Below are 14920 nucleotides of genomic sequence, written 5' to 3'. Positions count from 1 at the left end.
GGTTCATGGTTGTCGGGAGCCTTGTGTCCCCAATAATAATTACCACCAGTCACACCTACAGCCTCGCTGAGTTCAGCCTTAATCGATCCATGACCGTTGTTGCCCCAAGGGTCCGTCGCAGCTTTAATTGAGATCCATGTTTTTCATCCACGGGATTCCTAAAATGTACGGAACTCGGGCATCCTAATTCCGTGACGTGCGACCCTTTTCCCATGACCGTCGCAGACCATTTTTAGGAAAGCGGAGGGGGGGTATTCGTATTTAGTACCAAGACGCGTCAGAGGGCGATCCGCTCAAGAGTGAACCATGGTATATGGTCTGAACATTGTCGTCCCAAATTCGTTGCCTTGTTGTCGCTCTGGCGACAAATTCTGTCCAGCTGTCGATCGAAAAAGACGACTTTCACGATGACGACGCGCAAGGGAACATCCAAACGCGACTGCCACAGTAACGCGAGCAAAGACAAAGTTCCCCCACTTCCCATTCCCCCAAGGTTCAAAACTCTGTGAGTGAGGTTGCCACGGGGCATAACTGCAGCAGCTGAGATGCTCACAACATCTCCCCAGCGACCAATCCCAATAGTCCGCCACGACGAGACGAGCATGTGGAGAAATACATTGAGATCGCCCTTGCGGATGGACGCAGCAATGGGGAGATGATGCAATTCCAATATTCTGGCCACGTTGTGCTGATAACCGTATCATTTCTTCTGCATATCGTCTTTCTGGCCATGTGTTTCCCAGTCAGTAGTGACACAAGATAATGGCAACTTCGTTGCGAAACCCGTCGCTCTGGGTCGACCGGGACCGGGGGACAACAGTACGTGTTCTATTCAAGGTCGGTCTGGCCTGGCCACCGAAAAGGTGAGTGACGAGGTAGGGAGGTATGAGACATTCCCAGATTGCGCGTGTCTCTGCGAGGTCCAGGCCATTGCTGTTGCAATCGCAGCGCTCTGAGGAATCATCAAACTAAGACATGGAGCAAAGGGCGAATATCGAACAAAGCTTGGCAGACGTCAACATTCGCTCGCAACCACGTGACCTAAATAACTCGGTCATGCTCAGCGACCTTTATGGAACAACTCACAACATGTATGTAATAAGTACATCCATGTCACCATCTCTCTCACCTCAGCAACACGCAGATTGCCATTCCCTGTCTCTCCCTGAAACCCTCAAGTATTCCACCCTCTCCAGACGCAGTCCCCAAATATGTCCGCACGAACAACTTCCCGCTCGCAAGACGAAAGGACCGTGCGCGAATGGGGCTTCCGCCACGTCTTCACGTGGACCGATGCTCCGTGAGTAGTGACCCCGTCCCCTCTTCCTTTTACCAAAAGAATCTTTGGACCAGAACGAGAGGGGGAAAAGGAGGGTCCAAATCGCACTGCAGATTCGATGCACGGGCCTCTGTCGCTACCATCTCTTTCTGTCTTTTTCCTACCTACCAAACTGTGTGATTAGCCACATCGAGTACATACGAGTACTACACGCGGAACACTCTCGCGTCACTCACATAGTCACCCTGGATCCTGAAAAAGTACTGAAGCAAAGAGCTCGGCAGCTACGCGCACTACCCTCCGCACCAGCACCTCGGCCTGACCACGCACCTGATCCGCCGCGGAACCCTGACCATCACGTACCCGGACGACGCGAACCCGACCAAGGAGACGTTCGGGGTCGGCGCCCGCATCGACGTGCCCGCGGGAAAGACGCACGAGGTCTGGATGGGCGAAGAAGGTGAGTTGAGTGCATTCTCATCTCTTTTCCTGGCACTGGCCCTGGCCCTAGTCCTGGTCGAGGTCAGGGTCGAGGTCCATCTACTCAACAGAATTCAAGAAAGACATGCAACGTAACTATTGCTTAGAGTCTTAATGTCCAGCCAGTCGTTGTGCTCACGTCAATTACTGACTGACTCGTTAAATGGACAGGATGTGAGTACGTCATAGGAGAATAGAATGCTGAAAGAAAGGGGATAGTATGAGCCTCGAAGACTCGAGCACATCCATTCATCCCTTTTCGATGCGATGAAGTCACGTAACCTTTTTACATTGATTTGCTTAGTGTGGTATACGACCATGCTATCGACATAACGCAAAGCTCTTCAAGAAACACCCCCTCTCTGACCATCCCGGAGCATGTGCGCCCTTTTTGCTTAATATGTTCGCTTGAAAGGCGGCACAGACTTGCACTCGTTCTCGTCAAGCGTGTGGCTGGTGACCGCCCGGTAACCCAACTCGACTTTGCCGTGCGGCGACTTCTGCCACGAAAGAGTGTGCTTCATCCAGTTCTCATCGTCACGTTCAGGGTAGTCTTCACGGGCATGAGCACCACGAGATTCCTTGCGGTTGGCCGCTGAGGCTGCCGTTTGCGTCCTGTAGATGTTGCTGTTAGTATCTCGCTTCACGAAAGGACTCCGATCGGTACTTACGCGCAAGTCAACAAATTCCTCAGCTCGAGCGTCTCCACGAGATCCGAGTTCCAGATCATACTTCTGTCCTTGATACCGACGCTATCGAACATCTGGTCGACCTCGGTAATCTTCTTCACACCTTCGTCCAACGACTCCTGTGTTCGGAAGACGCTGACATCGGTCTGCATAGTCTTCTGCATCGCAGAACGAATTTCCGCCGTGCTCTTAGGGCCATCGGAGTTCCGGATCTTGTCCAGGACGTTGATCGACTCCGCGCCCGCGTCGGCGGCGAGCTCCTTCTGTGTCTGGCCTGGTGAGAAGTTGTCACGGATGGTGTGTGAGACCGCCCGCCCAAAGACAATCAAGTCGAGCAGAGAGTTGGCACCCAAACGATTCGCTCCATGTACCGAGACACAGGCGGCTTCACCGCAGGCGAACAGTCCCGGAACAACTTCATCCTCACCCTTGTCGTTGAGACGGAGAACTTCACCGGTGTATTTGGTCGGGATACCGCCCATGTTATAGTGCACCGTGGGTAGAACGGGGATGGGTTGTTTCGTGACGTCGACACCAGAGAAAATAGAGGCCGTTTCCGAGATACCGGGAAGTCTCTCGTGGAGAATCTCTGCAGGCAGATGGCTAAGCTGAAGATAGATGTGGTCCTTCTCCGGTCCAACACCACGACCTTCGCGGATTTCCATCGTCATGGATCGCGACACCACGTCTCGGGACGCAAGATCCTTCGCAGTAGGCGCGTAACGTTCCATGAATCGCTCACCTTCAGAGTTCAGCAGATAGCCACCCTCACCACGAGATCCCTCGGTGATCAAGCAGCCAGCTCCATAGATACCAGTCGGATGGAACTGGACGAATTCAAGATCCTGGTTGGGCAGACCGGCGCGAGCCACCATAGCCATGCCATCGCCGGTACACGTGTGCGCCGAGGTGCAGCTGAAGTATGCACGACCATAGCCACCTGTTGCTAAGACAGTGTTTTGCGCTTTGAATCGGTGGAGAGTGCCGTCTTCCTGGTTGTATGCAATGACACCTTTGCAGACTCCATCCTCCATAAGTAGGTCCAATGCGAAGAATTCAATGAAGTAGTTGGTGTTGTAGTTAAGAGATTGACCGTAAAGTGTGTGCAGCAGAGCATGACCGGTTCGATCGGCCGCGGCACAACATCTATATGCCTGACCGCCTTTGCCAAATTTTTGTGATTGTCCGCCGAAAGCACGTTGATATATCCGGCCATCTTCGGTTCGAGAGAACGGGCACCCATAGCCTTCGAGCTCGATTACGGATCGCGGGGCTTCGCGGGTCATATAATGGATTGCGTCCTGGTCACCGAGCCAGTCTGAACCTTTCACCTACGGTACAATTAGCATGAGGAGCCGCGGATGAGGAGTTTGAATGCTTACCGTATCGTACATGTGCTGTAGGCGAGGAATCAATTAGTTAGCTCGTTCATGTATCACATCGCATAGAGAGCTTTCGCAACAGCGGAGCTCCAGTTGAGACTGTGGCGCTTGCAGCGGTCGAGACTTACCCATCTCCAGTCATCCTCATGCATGCTGCACATCCGTCAGTAACAGAGCCTTGTGCGAAAAGTGTCATACTAACTTTCCCAGAGCGGCATTGATACCGCCCTGCGCCGCCACCGTATGACTTCTCGTGGGGAACAACTTCGAAATACATGCAGTGTTGAAACCAGCTTCGGCAAGACCTTTCGCCACCGTCAATGTAAGGGAAGCAAAAAACAGGCCAGAAACACCATACCGAATGCTGCCCGTAGACCTGCGCCACCTGCACCAACGACCACGGCATCGTACTCGTGACTACGACAAAGTGTCAGTTTTGTGTCAAAGCTCTTTCGCAAAAGTCGACGGACTCTATGATCGGATAGGTGCCATAGGGAAAAGATTCGGCTTCTTTCGCTCGCAGAGGTTGGGAAGCGATGACCCGGGCTATATGACAAGTCTTAGTTTCTGATGGACACCGCACTCATCGTTTCCGAACATACCGACAGGTCTCGTAGAGGAAAATTGACGTCTGCTGGTTTGTCTCAAGCTCGTCGGGAACTGCACACACGATCAGGTTTGGTTCCGGCCCAAGTTGAAGCTCGCACGTACCTTGTTGCCGGGCCCTAAGCTCCGCAAAATCTTGAGACAGCTCATCTTGGGCAGGCACAAGTCATTCAAGGCTTGAGCTTTGACAAGAGATTGGGGATGATGGAGATGAGAACGAGATGGCGTGGTTCAGAGGAGGGATAAACCTGCAACATTCGATTGAAGCAAAGACCGCAGTCTAGTTCCCGAGGGAGATTCTGGCCAATCAAATGCGAGGTAATTCAAGTGCATTACTCGTACTCGCACTTCGGCTCCTGCGCTGGTGGTGGCGGTGGGGTGATTATTGCTGTCGCCATCCATGTAGGGAACTTGTCGCAGCCTTGATCTGATTGTGTTGAATTGTTCCTTTTCGAATGCCATTCATTTCTGCGTCTTCAACTTGAATTTCCGCTGGCTCAGTCGGCCACCACAGACACGTATTCCGCATGCGTCGTGACGCCAAATCCAGCTCCCCACGATATCCGGTGCAACATACCTCTCCCACGATGATATGCCCTGCATTCACACCCCTGTCGTAGCCGGTATCCTCCGGGGAAAAACCATCTCATACTCCTTTTTGGGACATGTTGTCGATACAGAAAGCTGAGAACTAGCAGACTTAGTCAGGACACAGGTGGCATGAAGCCAGAGCGTCGCCTACAACGAAATTGATAGATGTGAATCGAGCTTTGTCGATGGGTTGAAGTTCATGTCCCGCACCAGCGCGTTTTGAAGCGGAGGTGCAAAAAGAGACTGCCTTCTGTTGCCATCATCAGGTTTCAACGCGGTGTCGTTTCCCAAGGTGTCCGGACAATATTCTCCGACCATCTTCCTCATCGAGACTCCCCAGGGGCATTCGTGTCGATAAGGACTTCTCACTAGTTGCCGATAGGTATCAAGTTGGACGTGGAGCCGGCCGGGAAACTATACCAACCCAACTGTATTTGATTTTCTGATGTGGCCGTGGTTTGGCTGTCTATTTGTTCCCTTTCCACCCCAAAACGAGCCTTCGACCTTTACAAAATATCGCTGCTACATCATAATAGATCTTTGCGTGTGACCACCGGAAACCGTCACTGAATTACACGGTACAGGACAGATTATGTGGGAACAGGAGACAACCGTAGGCCTGATCTCATACGCACGTCTCGAAGCGAACAGAGGTTGTCGAGTCCTCCCTGCTGCGATAGCTCTAGCTCCCAATTTATGATACACGCCCCAGACTCAAGGTCTGCTGGGCTGGCCTTATATCAACTCCGTGAAATGCGCGCTGAAAATGATCCAAGAAACCCCCTTTTAATTGTACTGTGCATATGCCGCCGTACTTCCAAACTTCAGATTTCCCTTGATTACCTTGTCGATCGCCTTGAGGAAGTCGGACTCGGAGGTCAATTTTCTCCTGTCGCGAATGCTGTAACCGTGTGTTAGTTTGTCCTACTTGCCCAATACTGAGAAAGACTGGGAAAACTCACGCAAACATTCCAGCTTCGGTGGCTACCGACCTTAGCTCGGCACCCGTCGAGTTAGGGCACAATCTTGCAATCAGCTGCCAACCTGTTAGCTATGTACGTGTCATGAAAGGATAAGTTACTCACCTCCCAACGGATATCCCTCTCGACGGACATCTAAATATCGCAAGTTAGCATCGTTTCGCAACAGATCGAAGAAGGTGCTACTCACCGATTTCGCATGAATCCTAAGAATACCAGCACGGCCGTCCAGGTCTGGCAAGGAGAATTCGATCTTACGGTCAATACGGCCCTGTTGCAGTGACATCAGTACACGGAGATATGAGTGATGAGGCGACCTTGCGGCCTAGGCTTACCGGTCTCATGAGGGCAGGATCCAGCGTCGAGGGCCGGTTGGTGGCAAACATGACTTTGATGTTTCCTCTTGAATCGAAACCATCAAGCTGCGTAATGAGTTCCAGCATGGTCCGTTGGACTTCGTTGTCACCGCCAGCACCATCGTCGAACCGGGCACCACCAATGGCGTCGATTTCGTCGAAGAAGATGATACACGCCTTCTTCGTCCGCGCCATCTCGAAGAGTTCTCGAACCATCCTCGCACCTTCACCGACGTACTTCTGAACCAACTCGGACCCGATCACCCTAATGAATGTGGCATCTGTTCGGTTGGCGACTGCTCGCGCGCACAAGGTCTTCCCGGTACCAGGAGGCCCATACAGCAGAGCACCCTTGGGAGGATCAATTCCGAGTTTGACGAACCGTTCAGGAGATAATAAAGGCATTTCGACGACCTCTCTTAACTTTTCGATTTGTTCTTTGCACCCACCAACGTCTCCGTATGTGACGTCGGGCTTATCCTCAACCGTCATCATCGTCACGCTGGGATCAATCTTGGGCGGCAAGGGGAGCATGATGGAGTATTTCTGGCGATCAACACCAACGCGCATTCCCTCCTCGATATCTGTAGGGCTGACTCGTTCTCCGAGATTGACAACAAACTTTGCGATCTGCTTGACGTTGATGACATATTTGCTCTTCTCGCTGTCCTTCTCATCCTGTATAATCTTCGTACATCGAGCGACTTGAAGTGGCTGCTCCTCTTGCATGCGTTGGCGGTCAGCGGCGACATCCCAGAGGTGAGGAGGCGCGAGACCAGTGTCCGACTCCTGTCAACGTGTCAGCTTGCGATCGCGGAACTGATGCAACTTCCCTACCTTCACGCCAATCTTCTCGTTGATGCTTTGTTGCTTCTCTTTGATTTGCTTTTCGATCTGCTTGAGAGCAGCAGCGTAGGGTGCGGCTCCGTACGTTCTCAACACCTGAATATCTCTGTTGAAGGTCAGTACGGAAAGTCGCAGTTACCCTGCTGACTCGAAACATACTCTTCTGTCAAAGGTGTGATCTTCTTTTCTGGCACATCTTCATCTGCGAAGGTCTTCTGGTATTTCTCCCAGTTCTGGCCGGTTGCGCTGGGCATCTTGAGAAGGTATGTGGAGGATAAGAGTCTAGATTAGGAGAGCGAAATAAGCACCGGCTGAGGGAGCAAGACTCGTGAGACTGATGGGGGAAATTGCGACAAGAGTATGGAAATGAAGTCGATGGTGGGAGTGTTGACAAGAGCATGAGAGAGCAAAGCGAATGATGCAGGACTCCGTACCTCGCAGTCCGCGCAGCCAGCGCGGTGCCTGAATCACCTTATGTAAGCCACAGAACCGCAATTGTGGCCCGCTTCATTCCCCAACTTTCGTGAAATTTCATGTCGCCTGATTCTATGTGTTCAATGACCGAACTCTCCACAAAGAGGCTGTTGTGACATTAGCTCAGAGCCGCGCAGTCAAGCTAACTTCCTTGTGTCTAAGTATTCATCATGGCTGCAGCGTTGGGCATTCAGGGCAACGTGGGAAATGCGGCCTTCAAGGTTCGTTCAGAGCGCAGACGATTGTAAACGAGAGAACCACTAACGCCTTTTCCAGGACAAGGAGAAGCCGATGGCTGTTCGGACGGCAAATATCATGGCTGCCCGAGCCGTCGCAGACGCCATCAGAACATCCCTTGGCCCTCGAGGCATGGACAAGATGATACAGTCGGGCAAAGGAGAGAACCTCATTACGAACGATGGAAGTACCATGTTGAAGAGCATGAGTGTTATGCATCCAGCGGCGAAGATGCTGGTGGACCTGAGTAACGCGCAGGACGTCGAGGCAGGCGATGGTACAACGTCGGTGGTCGTCATCGCAGGCAGTCTCCTCGGTGCGGCGGATCGATTACTTGCCAAAGGCATTCATCCCACCATTATTTCAGAATCGTTCCAGAGGGCTTCTAAAGCCGCCGTCAGAATTCTGCAGGACATGTCGCAACCCATCTCGCTCTCCGACCGAACCACACTGCTCCAGGCTGCCTCCACATCCCTCTCTTCGAAAATTGTGTCGCAGTATTCTGGGTTGCTTGGCCCCATGGCAGTCGATGCCGTGCTAAAGACTATCGACCCGAAAACAGCTGAGAACGTTGATCTCCGGAACATTCGCATCATCAAAAAGGTGGGTGGCACCATTGAAGACTCGGAAATGATTGATGGACTCGTCCTCAACCAGCCGGTCATCAAGAGCAGTGGTGGTCCCACCAGGATAGAGAAAGCAAAGATCGCCCTGATCCAGTTCCAGCTGAGCCCTCCGAAGCCGGACATGGAGAATCAGATTGTGGTCAACGACTACAGGCAGATGGACAAAATCTTGAAGGAAGAGAGGACGTATCTGCTTAACATGGTCAAGAAAATCCAAAAGGCCAAATGCAACGTGCTCTTCATCCAGAAATCCATTCTGCGAGACGCAGTCAACGACCTATCTCTACACTTCCTGTCGCGCCTGAAGATTATGGCTATCAAGGACATCGAACGGGACGAAGTGGAGTTCTTGTGCAAGAGCACGGGCTGCAAACCCATCGCCAACATCGACACCTTTACGGAGGACAAACTGGGTAGTGCCGATCTGGTGGAGGAAGTCCAGTCGTCGGGAGCGCGGTACGTCAAGGTCACGGGTATCCGGACGGGTTCGCCACAACATCAAACGGTATCAATCGTCGCTCGTGGTGCCAACACACTAGTACTAGACGAGGCTGAACGCTCCATCCACGACGCTCTGTGTGTCATTCGGTGTTTGGTGAAGAAGAAGGCTCTGATCGCCGGTGGTGGTGCGCCTGAAATCGAGATCGCCCATCAACTGGCCAAGAAGGCGCGGGAGTTGAGCGGCACGGAGTCAATATGCTGGAAAGCCTTTGCCGATGCAATGGAGGTGATTCCGACCACTTTGGCGGAGAACGCAGGTCTCAACAGCATCAAGGTGGTTACGGACCTGCGCCACCGACATGACATGGGAGAACGGAACGCCGGGGTCAGCATCAGAAGTGGCGGCGTGAAGACGAACATTGCAGAGGAAAAGGTGCTCCAACCCCTGCTCGTCAGTACGAGTGCCATTGAGTTGGCAGCCGAGACGGTCAAGATGATTCTACGGATTGACGACATTGCATTGTCAAGATGATGCTGAGGCCATTGGGCAAAGCTGGATAGAAATGCTCGTCCTACCGGTCAATGCACGGCTTAGGGGAAAATTGTAATGAATTCAATGCATAGCGAGGTTCACTGAACAAGAATATCCTTGTGACCGCCAGTATGTCGCATTCATTGCTTGTAAGGACGTAGCCATTTCTTTGCCCAGCCGAATCCTGAAGCCTCAAGGAAGACATCTTCAGTCCACGAGATGTACTCGGTAGGTACGTGGGTAGACATGTCATCTCTTCTCAGACCACTCGGAAGACACCCAGCGAAGGATTCTCGCGAAGCGAATTGCGGAATAGTCTGAGCACGAGGTACTGAGGGACTGGGGGACTCGTCTGTAGGAATGCTGATGGTGGGCCAATAGACACTTCACCCTCGACCCGTCTGACCCTCGTATCAGGTCCTGAACCAACTACGAGGTACTACTCTCCTTGGGTATATTCATAGGTACTCTAGTTGCCTAAGAAGTCGTACTTTGGTACACATTGGCATTTCCCCCCCCCCCCCTCTTTCACTATTTGTCAGGCGTCCAGCGAGGATTCGGTGGAGGAAACATCTCCCGCTATAAATTCGACAGAGTGTCTGATATCAATATACGAACGACCTGGATCTGAGAATCTGTATGTGCCTAACAAAAGCTTTTCCTCATCTTACTCGTCCACACCTGGAGCTTACTCCGTACAACTGGCATGGGTGGTGGAGGCGTATACAAAAGGAATCCCATCGACAAATCTTTTTTAAATCAAATATCGATATCCCTCGCGATACGTAATACATGCCATAATCCAGTCCCCACGAACCCAAAGAAATCCCAACCCGGATTAAAAAGAAGAGTACTGCGGTAGGGGGGACGAAGAGTATATTATTATCTGATAATATTCTTGCACAAAAAAACCCCCCTTTTCCCCGGTGAGGAACCCCTGCGAGGACTTAGGAAATCCCGCTCTCGGCTCAAAACAACAGGAAGACCAAGTGGCCAAAGACAGAAGAGATGGCGTGGATCTCGATCCTGGCCACGCTCTACGGGCTGTGGGTTGCCTCGACGCTCTGGAACCTCTTCAAGAATTACCTGTCGGCGCGCAAGACGAGGCTTCCCATCATCGTCTTCCCGCTCAACAATTACCATCCGATATGGATGATTGTGTCGGTGCCCCTGCGGCCCTTGTTCGAAAAGTTCCTGCCCGACTGGATGTACGAGCCGATCAACCTGGCCACGTACGGGTTCGAGTTCCGCAGCAAGACGGCCGTCTTCGACAAACGTGGGCCGGCGGTGATCCTCGTGACGGCCGGCTCCAACGAGCTGAGTCTGATGGATCCGGAACTGGCCTCGGAGGTGCTGAAGCGCATCAAGGACTTCCCCAACACGGACATTGGCGGCGTCATCCTCAATATCTTTGGCCCCAGCCTGATCACCAGCGATGGCGAGAACTGGGCGCGACAGCGGCGACTCATCGCCCCGAACATCAACGAGAAGATCAGCGGGCTCGTCTTCGGGGAGTCGTGTCGACAGACGCGCGAGATGCTGGCGTCATACGTCGACGATCTCAAGGGCGTGACCGACGACACGATGCGCGGCATGAAGCAGATCGCCATCAACGTGCTGGGCGTCGCGGGATTCGGCATCTCCCAGCCGTGGAAGGAGGAAAAGTCCAGCCGCCCCAAGGGTTACCGGACGACGTATATGGAGGCGACCAGGACTGTGGTGGAGAACATCATCGAGGCCGCCGTGCTGCCGGCCAAGCTGCTCACGCTGCCCATATTCGCGCCAGCGTGGCAGATCATCGGGCACGCGAAGAACGAGTTCCCCGTGCACACGAGGGAGATGCTGGAGAACGAGCGCAAGCTGCAACGCGACAGCCCCGAGCCCCGGAGTAACCTGATGAGCATGCTGGTTCGCCTCGCGGACTCGTCCCAGCCCCAAGGCGATGCCGACTCGAAGAACACGCAGGGTCTCTCGGAAGAGGAGATCCTGGGGAACCTCTTCATCTTCACGAGCGCCGGGTTCGACACGACGGCAAACACCATGGCCTACGCGCTGGCCCTGTTGGCCACGTACCCGGAATGGCAGGACTGGCTGTACGAGGAGATCAAGGTGGTTGTCGGCGCCGCCGCAGACGCAGAGAGTCTCGAGTACACAGAGGTCTATCCTCGTCTGCCACGGTGTCTGGCTCTTATGGTAAGCCCCTAACGCCCTCTCGAGGCGGATGGAGAAACCAAGATCCATCTTCATCGATCTCCTCCGGCCGCTCGGGGAAGAGCACATGTGATTGAAGGAAAAATTGCTAACCCGTGCCTTCTCCGGTCACTTTGAACAGTTGGAAACGATGCGATTCTTCCCACCCTTGACACACATGTGAGTATCTATCCCTCAAGATCGTCCACGACACTATTTATTGAGCGCCAACCCCCTGAACCTGGCCCCCCCTTTGTTATCTTTCGAGAAGAAGAGGGCAGAGAGAGCCGGAAGATATCCCGTACTAACGATAAGCCCACAGCGCGAAACAGACGAACTCGACGCACGATGTCTCGATAACGACACCCTCAGGGCGATCGTACTACATCCCGACCAAGACCATCGTTTACATCAACACGGTATCCCTGCACCTGGACCCGCGCACCTGGGGCGATGACGCCACGACGTTCCGGCCGTCGCGGTGGCTCGTCTCGCCTGATGAAGCCCCCTCACGCACCAGCGCGGCGTACACGATCGGGCAGAACATCCGATCGATGCCCAAGGGGACATTCCTGCCGTGGTCGGCGGGCCCGCGGTCGTGCCCGGGTCAGAAGATGTCGCAGGTCGAGTTTGTCAGCGTCTTCATGACCATCTTCGCCAGGTACCGCTGCGAGGCCGTCAAGGTGCGCGACGACGAGTCCCCGGACGAGATCCGCGCCCGCTTCGAGGCCGTCATGAGAGACAGCCAGCCCAAGTTGACGCTGCAGATGGCGAGGAATCGGGACTTGAAACTGCGCTGGGTGGAGCGGTGAGTCCGACGGCATTTGGGGGAACAGCATGTCCACCGACCGACCACCTCCTCCTCCATCTCGCCACGTAAGGTTACAGAAAAAATTTTGGTCGAAAGGAGAGTCAGAGATCGGCTTCGATAGCATATATCGAGAACTCACAACCGACTCTTGCAAACTCAAGAGGTCCAAGAAGCCCTTCACCAAGGGTATCCCGTCAAACCGCGCCAAGGAAGAGTAAGCAACACCAGAACAAGAGGGGTGGCGACTTGCCTGCCACCTGGATCTCGAGCAAGTTCCTAGACACGTGAAAATCAGTATCTACTGTAGCTTCCCCTCCTCAACCATAAGTATCAGCTACCTCGAATAGGGCTAGAGGTCCCCTGCAAGCCATGTGCTATTACTACAAACACTTTGGATAAGGTCGTTGCTACACGGGAAGCAGAAACAATTTCAAGTTTTAAGGCGGGTTTTGATTTGTATATCAGATATCTGCAGAGCGACAGCTCTCCTTATCCACGCCGCCGATAAGTCAGCAGAGCGCAGCAAGTGAGCTTTCCCTCACACGCGCCCTCCCGTATCATTTGTCTTGCTGTAGTGTCTCAAACCACACTGCCCGTATCAGTTCCCATTGTCCAGTCCGCAGAATACCCCAACGCCGAAAACAAGCATTCCTCTTAAACACGTCAACCCAAAATCGAGACCCAATAAGACATACCCAGTACAGGCATAAAGAGCCGGCGAAGAATCTTCATGACGCGAGAGACTGAAAGATGACGATGACTGGTACCGGCGACCGTTCTCCCTCGCTTGACGCCCATCCACCCTTGCAAGCCGCTCGCTTCCCTCACCCCTTCAACATGATCCCAAATACATGATACAAAACAAGAACAAGCAGCACATGTCAGGTCATAACAGCAACGTGATCGAAAAGCTGGGAGCTTCTCGTCGAGGTTCGGTTCGAGCTGTGACCTTTAGGCCGCTGCCGCTGAGGCCTTGGGCGCGGCGGCTTTCTTCGTTGTGGCAGCTTTCTTCGGGGCGGCCTTCTTGGTGGCTGTGGTGGTCTTTGGCTTGGTCACTCGTCCTGACTTGGTCTTCTTCAAGGCCGGGGGAGCATCGGTAACAGCAGGTGCCTGGACGACAAGTCAGTAACACATCCCGTTGAATCGCTACACTGATCATACCGGTGCCTCGGCCTTTGTCTTGGTCTTGGGTGCTCTCTTAGTAGCAGTGTTGGCCTTGGGCTTAGCGGCGGTGGCGGCCTTCTTCGGAGCAGCGGCTTTCTTTGCTTTGGTGGCGGCCGTCTTGGGTTTAGCGACAGTCTTGGTCTTGGGAGCCTTGGGTTTGGCCTCTTTGGCCTCTTTGGCTTCCTTGGGGGCCTTCTCCTTCTTCACAGGTGTTAGGAGACTAGGGCCGACAATGAGCACAGTGCGACGAACCTTGACGGCCTTCTTCTCAGCAGGCTTGGCTTCCTTCTTTGCCAGCTTCACTGGACCCGAGGGACCTAATCACAGTAACTCAGTATGAAAACATCAGGACCATGTCAAGACAAGTCTATACCCTTGGGCTGTTGGAAATCACCCTTCTCGACACCAGTCTTCAATGCCTTGTTGAAAAGAGAATCGAACTGCGTCTCGGAGGTGACAGTGATGTTGTTGTTTGCCTTGACATACTTCTTGATGGCTTGTCGGCTGGAGTCAGAGTCAGCAGCTGGTCTAGGGTCCGGAGGGCCCGGCGACGATGAGGTGTAGACGAGATACTCACCTGCTACCATTGCGTTCCTTAAGCTGCATGTCCAAACGCGTCAGCATCAAATCCACATGCTAAAACGGTTATAGACAATCGCGACGAATCTCTTGTGCCCTCCTACGCTTCATGCTGGTGACAAAGATAGGCGATCTTCGGAGGGCATCGAGGTCGTCGCAAGATATAGTGCACTTACGTTCAGGATGGCTTCCTTGATCATATCTGATACAGAGTCAGCATTGACACGCGACAACGACAGGACTGAGTCCGACGCGATGCGACCACGCGACGGCTGGAGAAACGTACCTTTGTATGAGGCATGAGCGGGTGCGGCAGCAGGCTTCTTGTCCTTTGGGTCTTTGACGACTTTCCTTGGTCCGGGTGCAACCATTGTGACGGGTAAGGCGAGTTGGGATGAAAAATTGATGGATAGAGAGGATGGAAATGGTGTCAATTGGACGTGGGAGAGAGAGAACGGTAGGCGAGCTTTGGGTTGAGTAGACGGGGGAAGGAAAGATGAGAGATGAGAGATGAGAATGGGCGATGGGCTGCTGCGAGCGCGCGAGGCGGGGGAGACAACGGATGCTTTATACCTTGCATGTGACGTGTGGTTGATCCCGCGAGCTGTGATGGTCTTCAGCCAATCAGATTGACCTGCCAGCGGAACTCAAAAATCC

At 53.3% G+C, this 14920-nt stretch overlaps 6 protein-coding genes across 6 annotated transcripts; 3 read left to right on the top strand and 3 right to left on the bottom strand.

Annotated features, from left to right (window-relative positions):
- Positions 1 to 1211: 1211 nt before the first annotated feature.
- On the top strand, positions 1212 to 1855 carry Z517_02494 (uncharacterized protein; the record flags this gene model as incomplete). The annotated part of the gene is made up of 2 exons (XM_013431603.1): positions 1212 to 1300; positions 1564 to 1855. 2 exons carry the CDS (start codon positions 1212 to 1214, stop codon positions 1853 to 1855), a joined length of 381 nt encoding a protein of 126 aa, XP_013287057.1.
- A 299-nt stretch (positions 1856 to 2154) lies between these two features.
- Positions 2155 to 4586, bottom strand: Z517_02493 (succinate dehydrogenase [ubiquinone] flavoprotein subunit 2, mitochondrial; the record flags this gene model as incomplete). The annotated part of the gene is made up of 9 exons (XM_013431602.1): positions 2155 to 2374; positions 2431 to 3779; positions 3831 to 3845; positions 3959 to 3983; positions 4033 to 4135; positions 4189 to 4247; positions 4301 to 4376; positions 4433 to 4490; positions 4542 to 4586. 9 exons carry the CDS (start codon positions 4584 to 4586, stop codon positions 2155 to 2157), a joined length of 1950 nt encoding a protein of 649 aa, XP_013287056.1.
- A 1227-nt stretch (positions 4587 to 5813) lies between these two features.
- Positions 5814 to 7463, bottom strand: Z517_02492 (26S protease regulatory subunit 7; the record flags this gene model as incomplete). Its single annotated transcript, XM_013431601.1, has 7 exons — positions 5814 to 5928; positions 5990 to 6063; positions 6113 to 6142; positions 6198 to 6278; positions 6343 to 7152; positions 7201 to 7315; positions 7369 to 7463. 7 exons carry the CDS (start codon positions 7461 to 7463, stop codon positions 5814 to 5816), a joined length of 1320 nt encoding a protein of 439 aa, XP_013287055.1.
- A 390-nt stretch (positions 7464 to 7853) lies between these two features.
- On the top strand, positions 7854 to 9519 carry Z517_02491 (T-complex protein 1 subunit delta; the record flags this gene model as incomplete). Its single annotated transcript, XM_013431600.1, has 2 exons — positions 7854 to 7904; positions 7960 to 9519. 2 exons carry the CDS (start codon positions 7854 to 7856, stop codon positions 9517 to 9519), a joined length of 1611 nt encoding a protein of 536 aa, XP_013287054.1.
- A 1008-nt stretch (positions 9520 to 10527) lies between these two features.
- Z517_02490 (uncharacterized protein) lies at positions 10528 to 12521 on the top strand (the record flags this gene model as incomplete). Its single annotated transcript, XM_013431599.1, has 3 exons — positions 10528 to 11712; positions 11852 to 11889; positions 12032 to 12521. The coding sequence occupies 3 exons, from the start codon at positions 10528 to 10530 to the stop codon at positions 12519 to 12521; spliced, it is 1713 nt and encodes a 570-aa protein (XP_013287053.1).
- Positions 12522 to 13471: 950 nt separating this feature from the next.
- Z517_02489 (uncharacterized protein) lies at positions 13472 to 14634 on the bottom strand (the record flags this gene model as incomplete). The annotated part of the gene is made up of 6 exons (XM_013431598.1): positions 13472 to 13630; positions 13682 to 14001; positions 14058 to 14188; positions 14262 to 14284; positions 14440 to 14465; positions 14550 to 14634. The coding sequence occupies 6 exons, from the start codon at positions 14632 to 14634 to the stop codon at positions 13472 to 13474; spliced, it is 744 nt and encodes a 247-aa protein (XP_013287052.1).
- Between the last annotated feature and the right edge of the window lie 286 nt (positions 14635 to 14920).

Source organism: Fonsecaea pedrosoi (assembly GCF_000835455.1).
Source record: "Fonsecaea pedrosoi CBS 271.37 unplaced genomic scaffold supercont1.2, whole genome shotgun sequence".
Classification (NCBI taxonomy): domain Eukaryota; kingdom Fungi; phylum Ascomycota; class Eurotiomycetes; order Chaetothyriales; family Herpotrichiellaceae; genus Fonsecaea; species Fonsecaea pedrosoi.
This window is presented reverse-complemented; position numbering and strand designations above follow the sequence as displayed.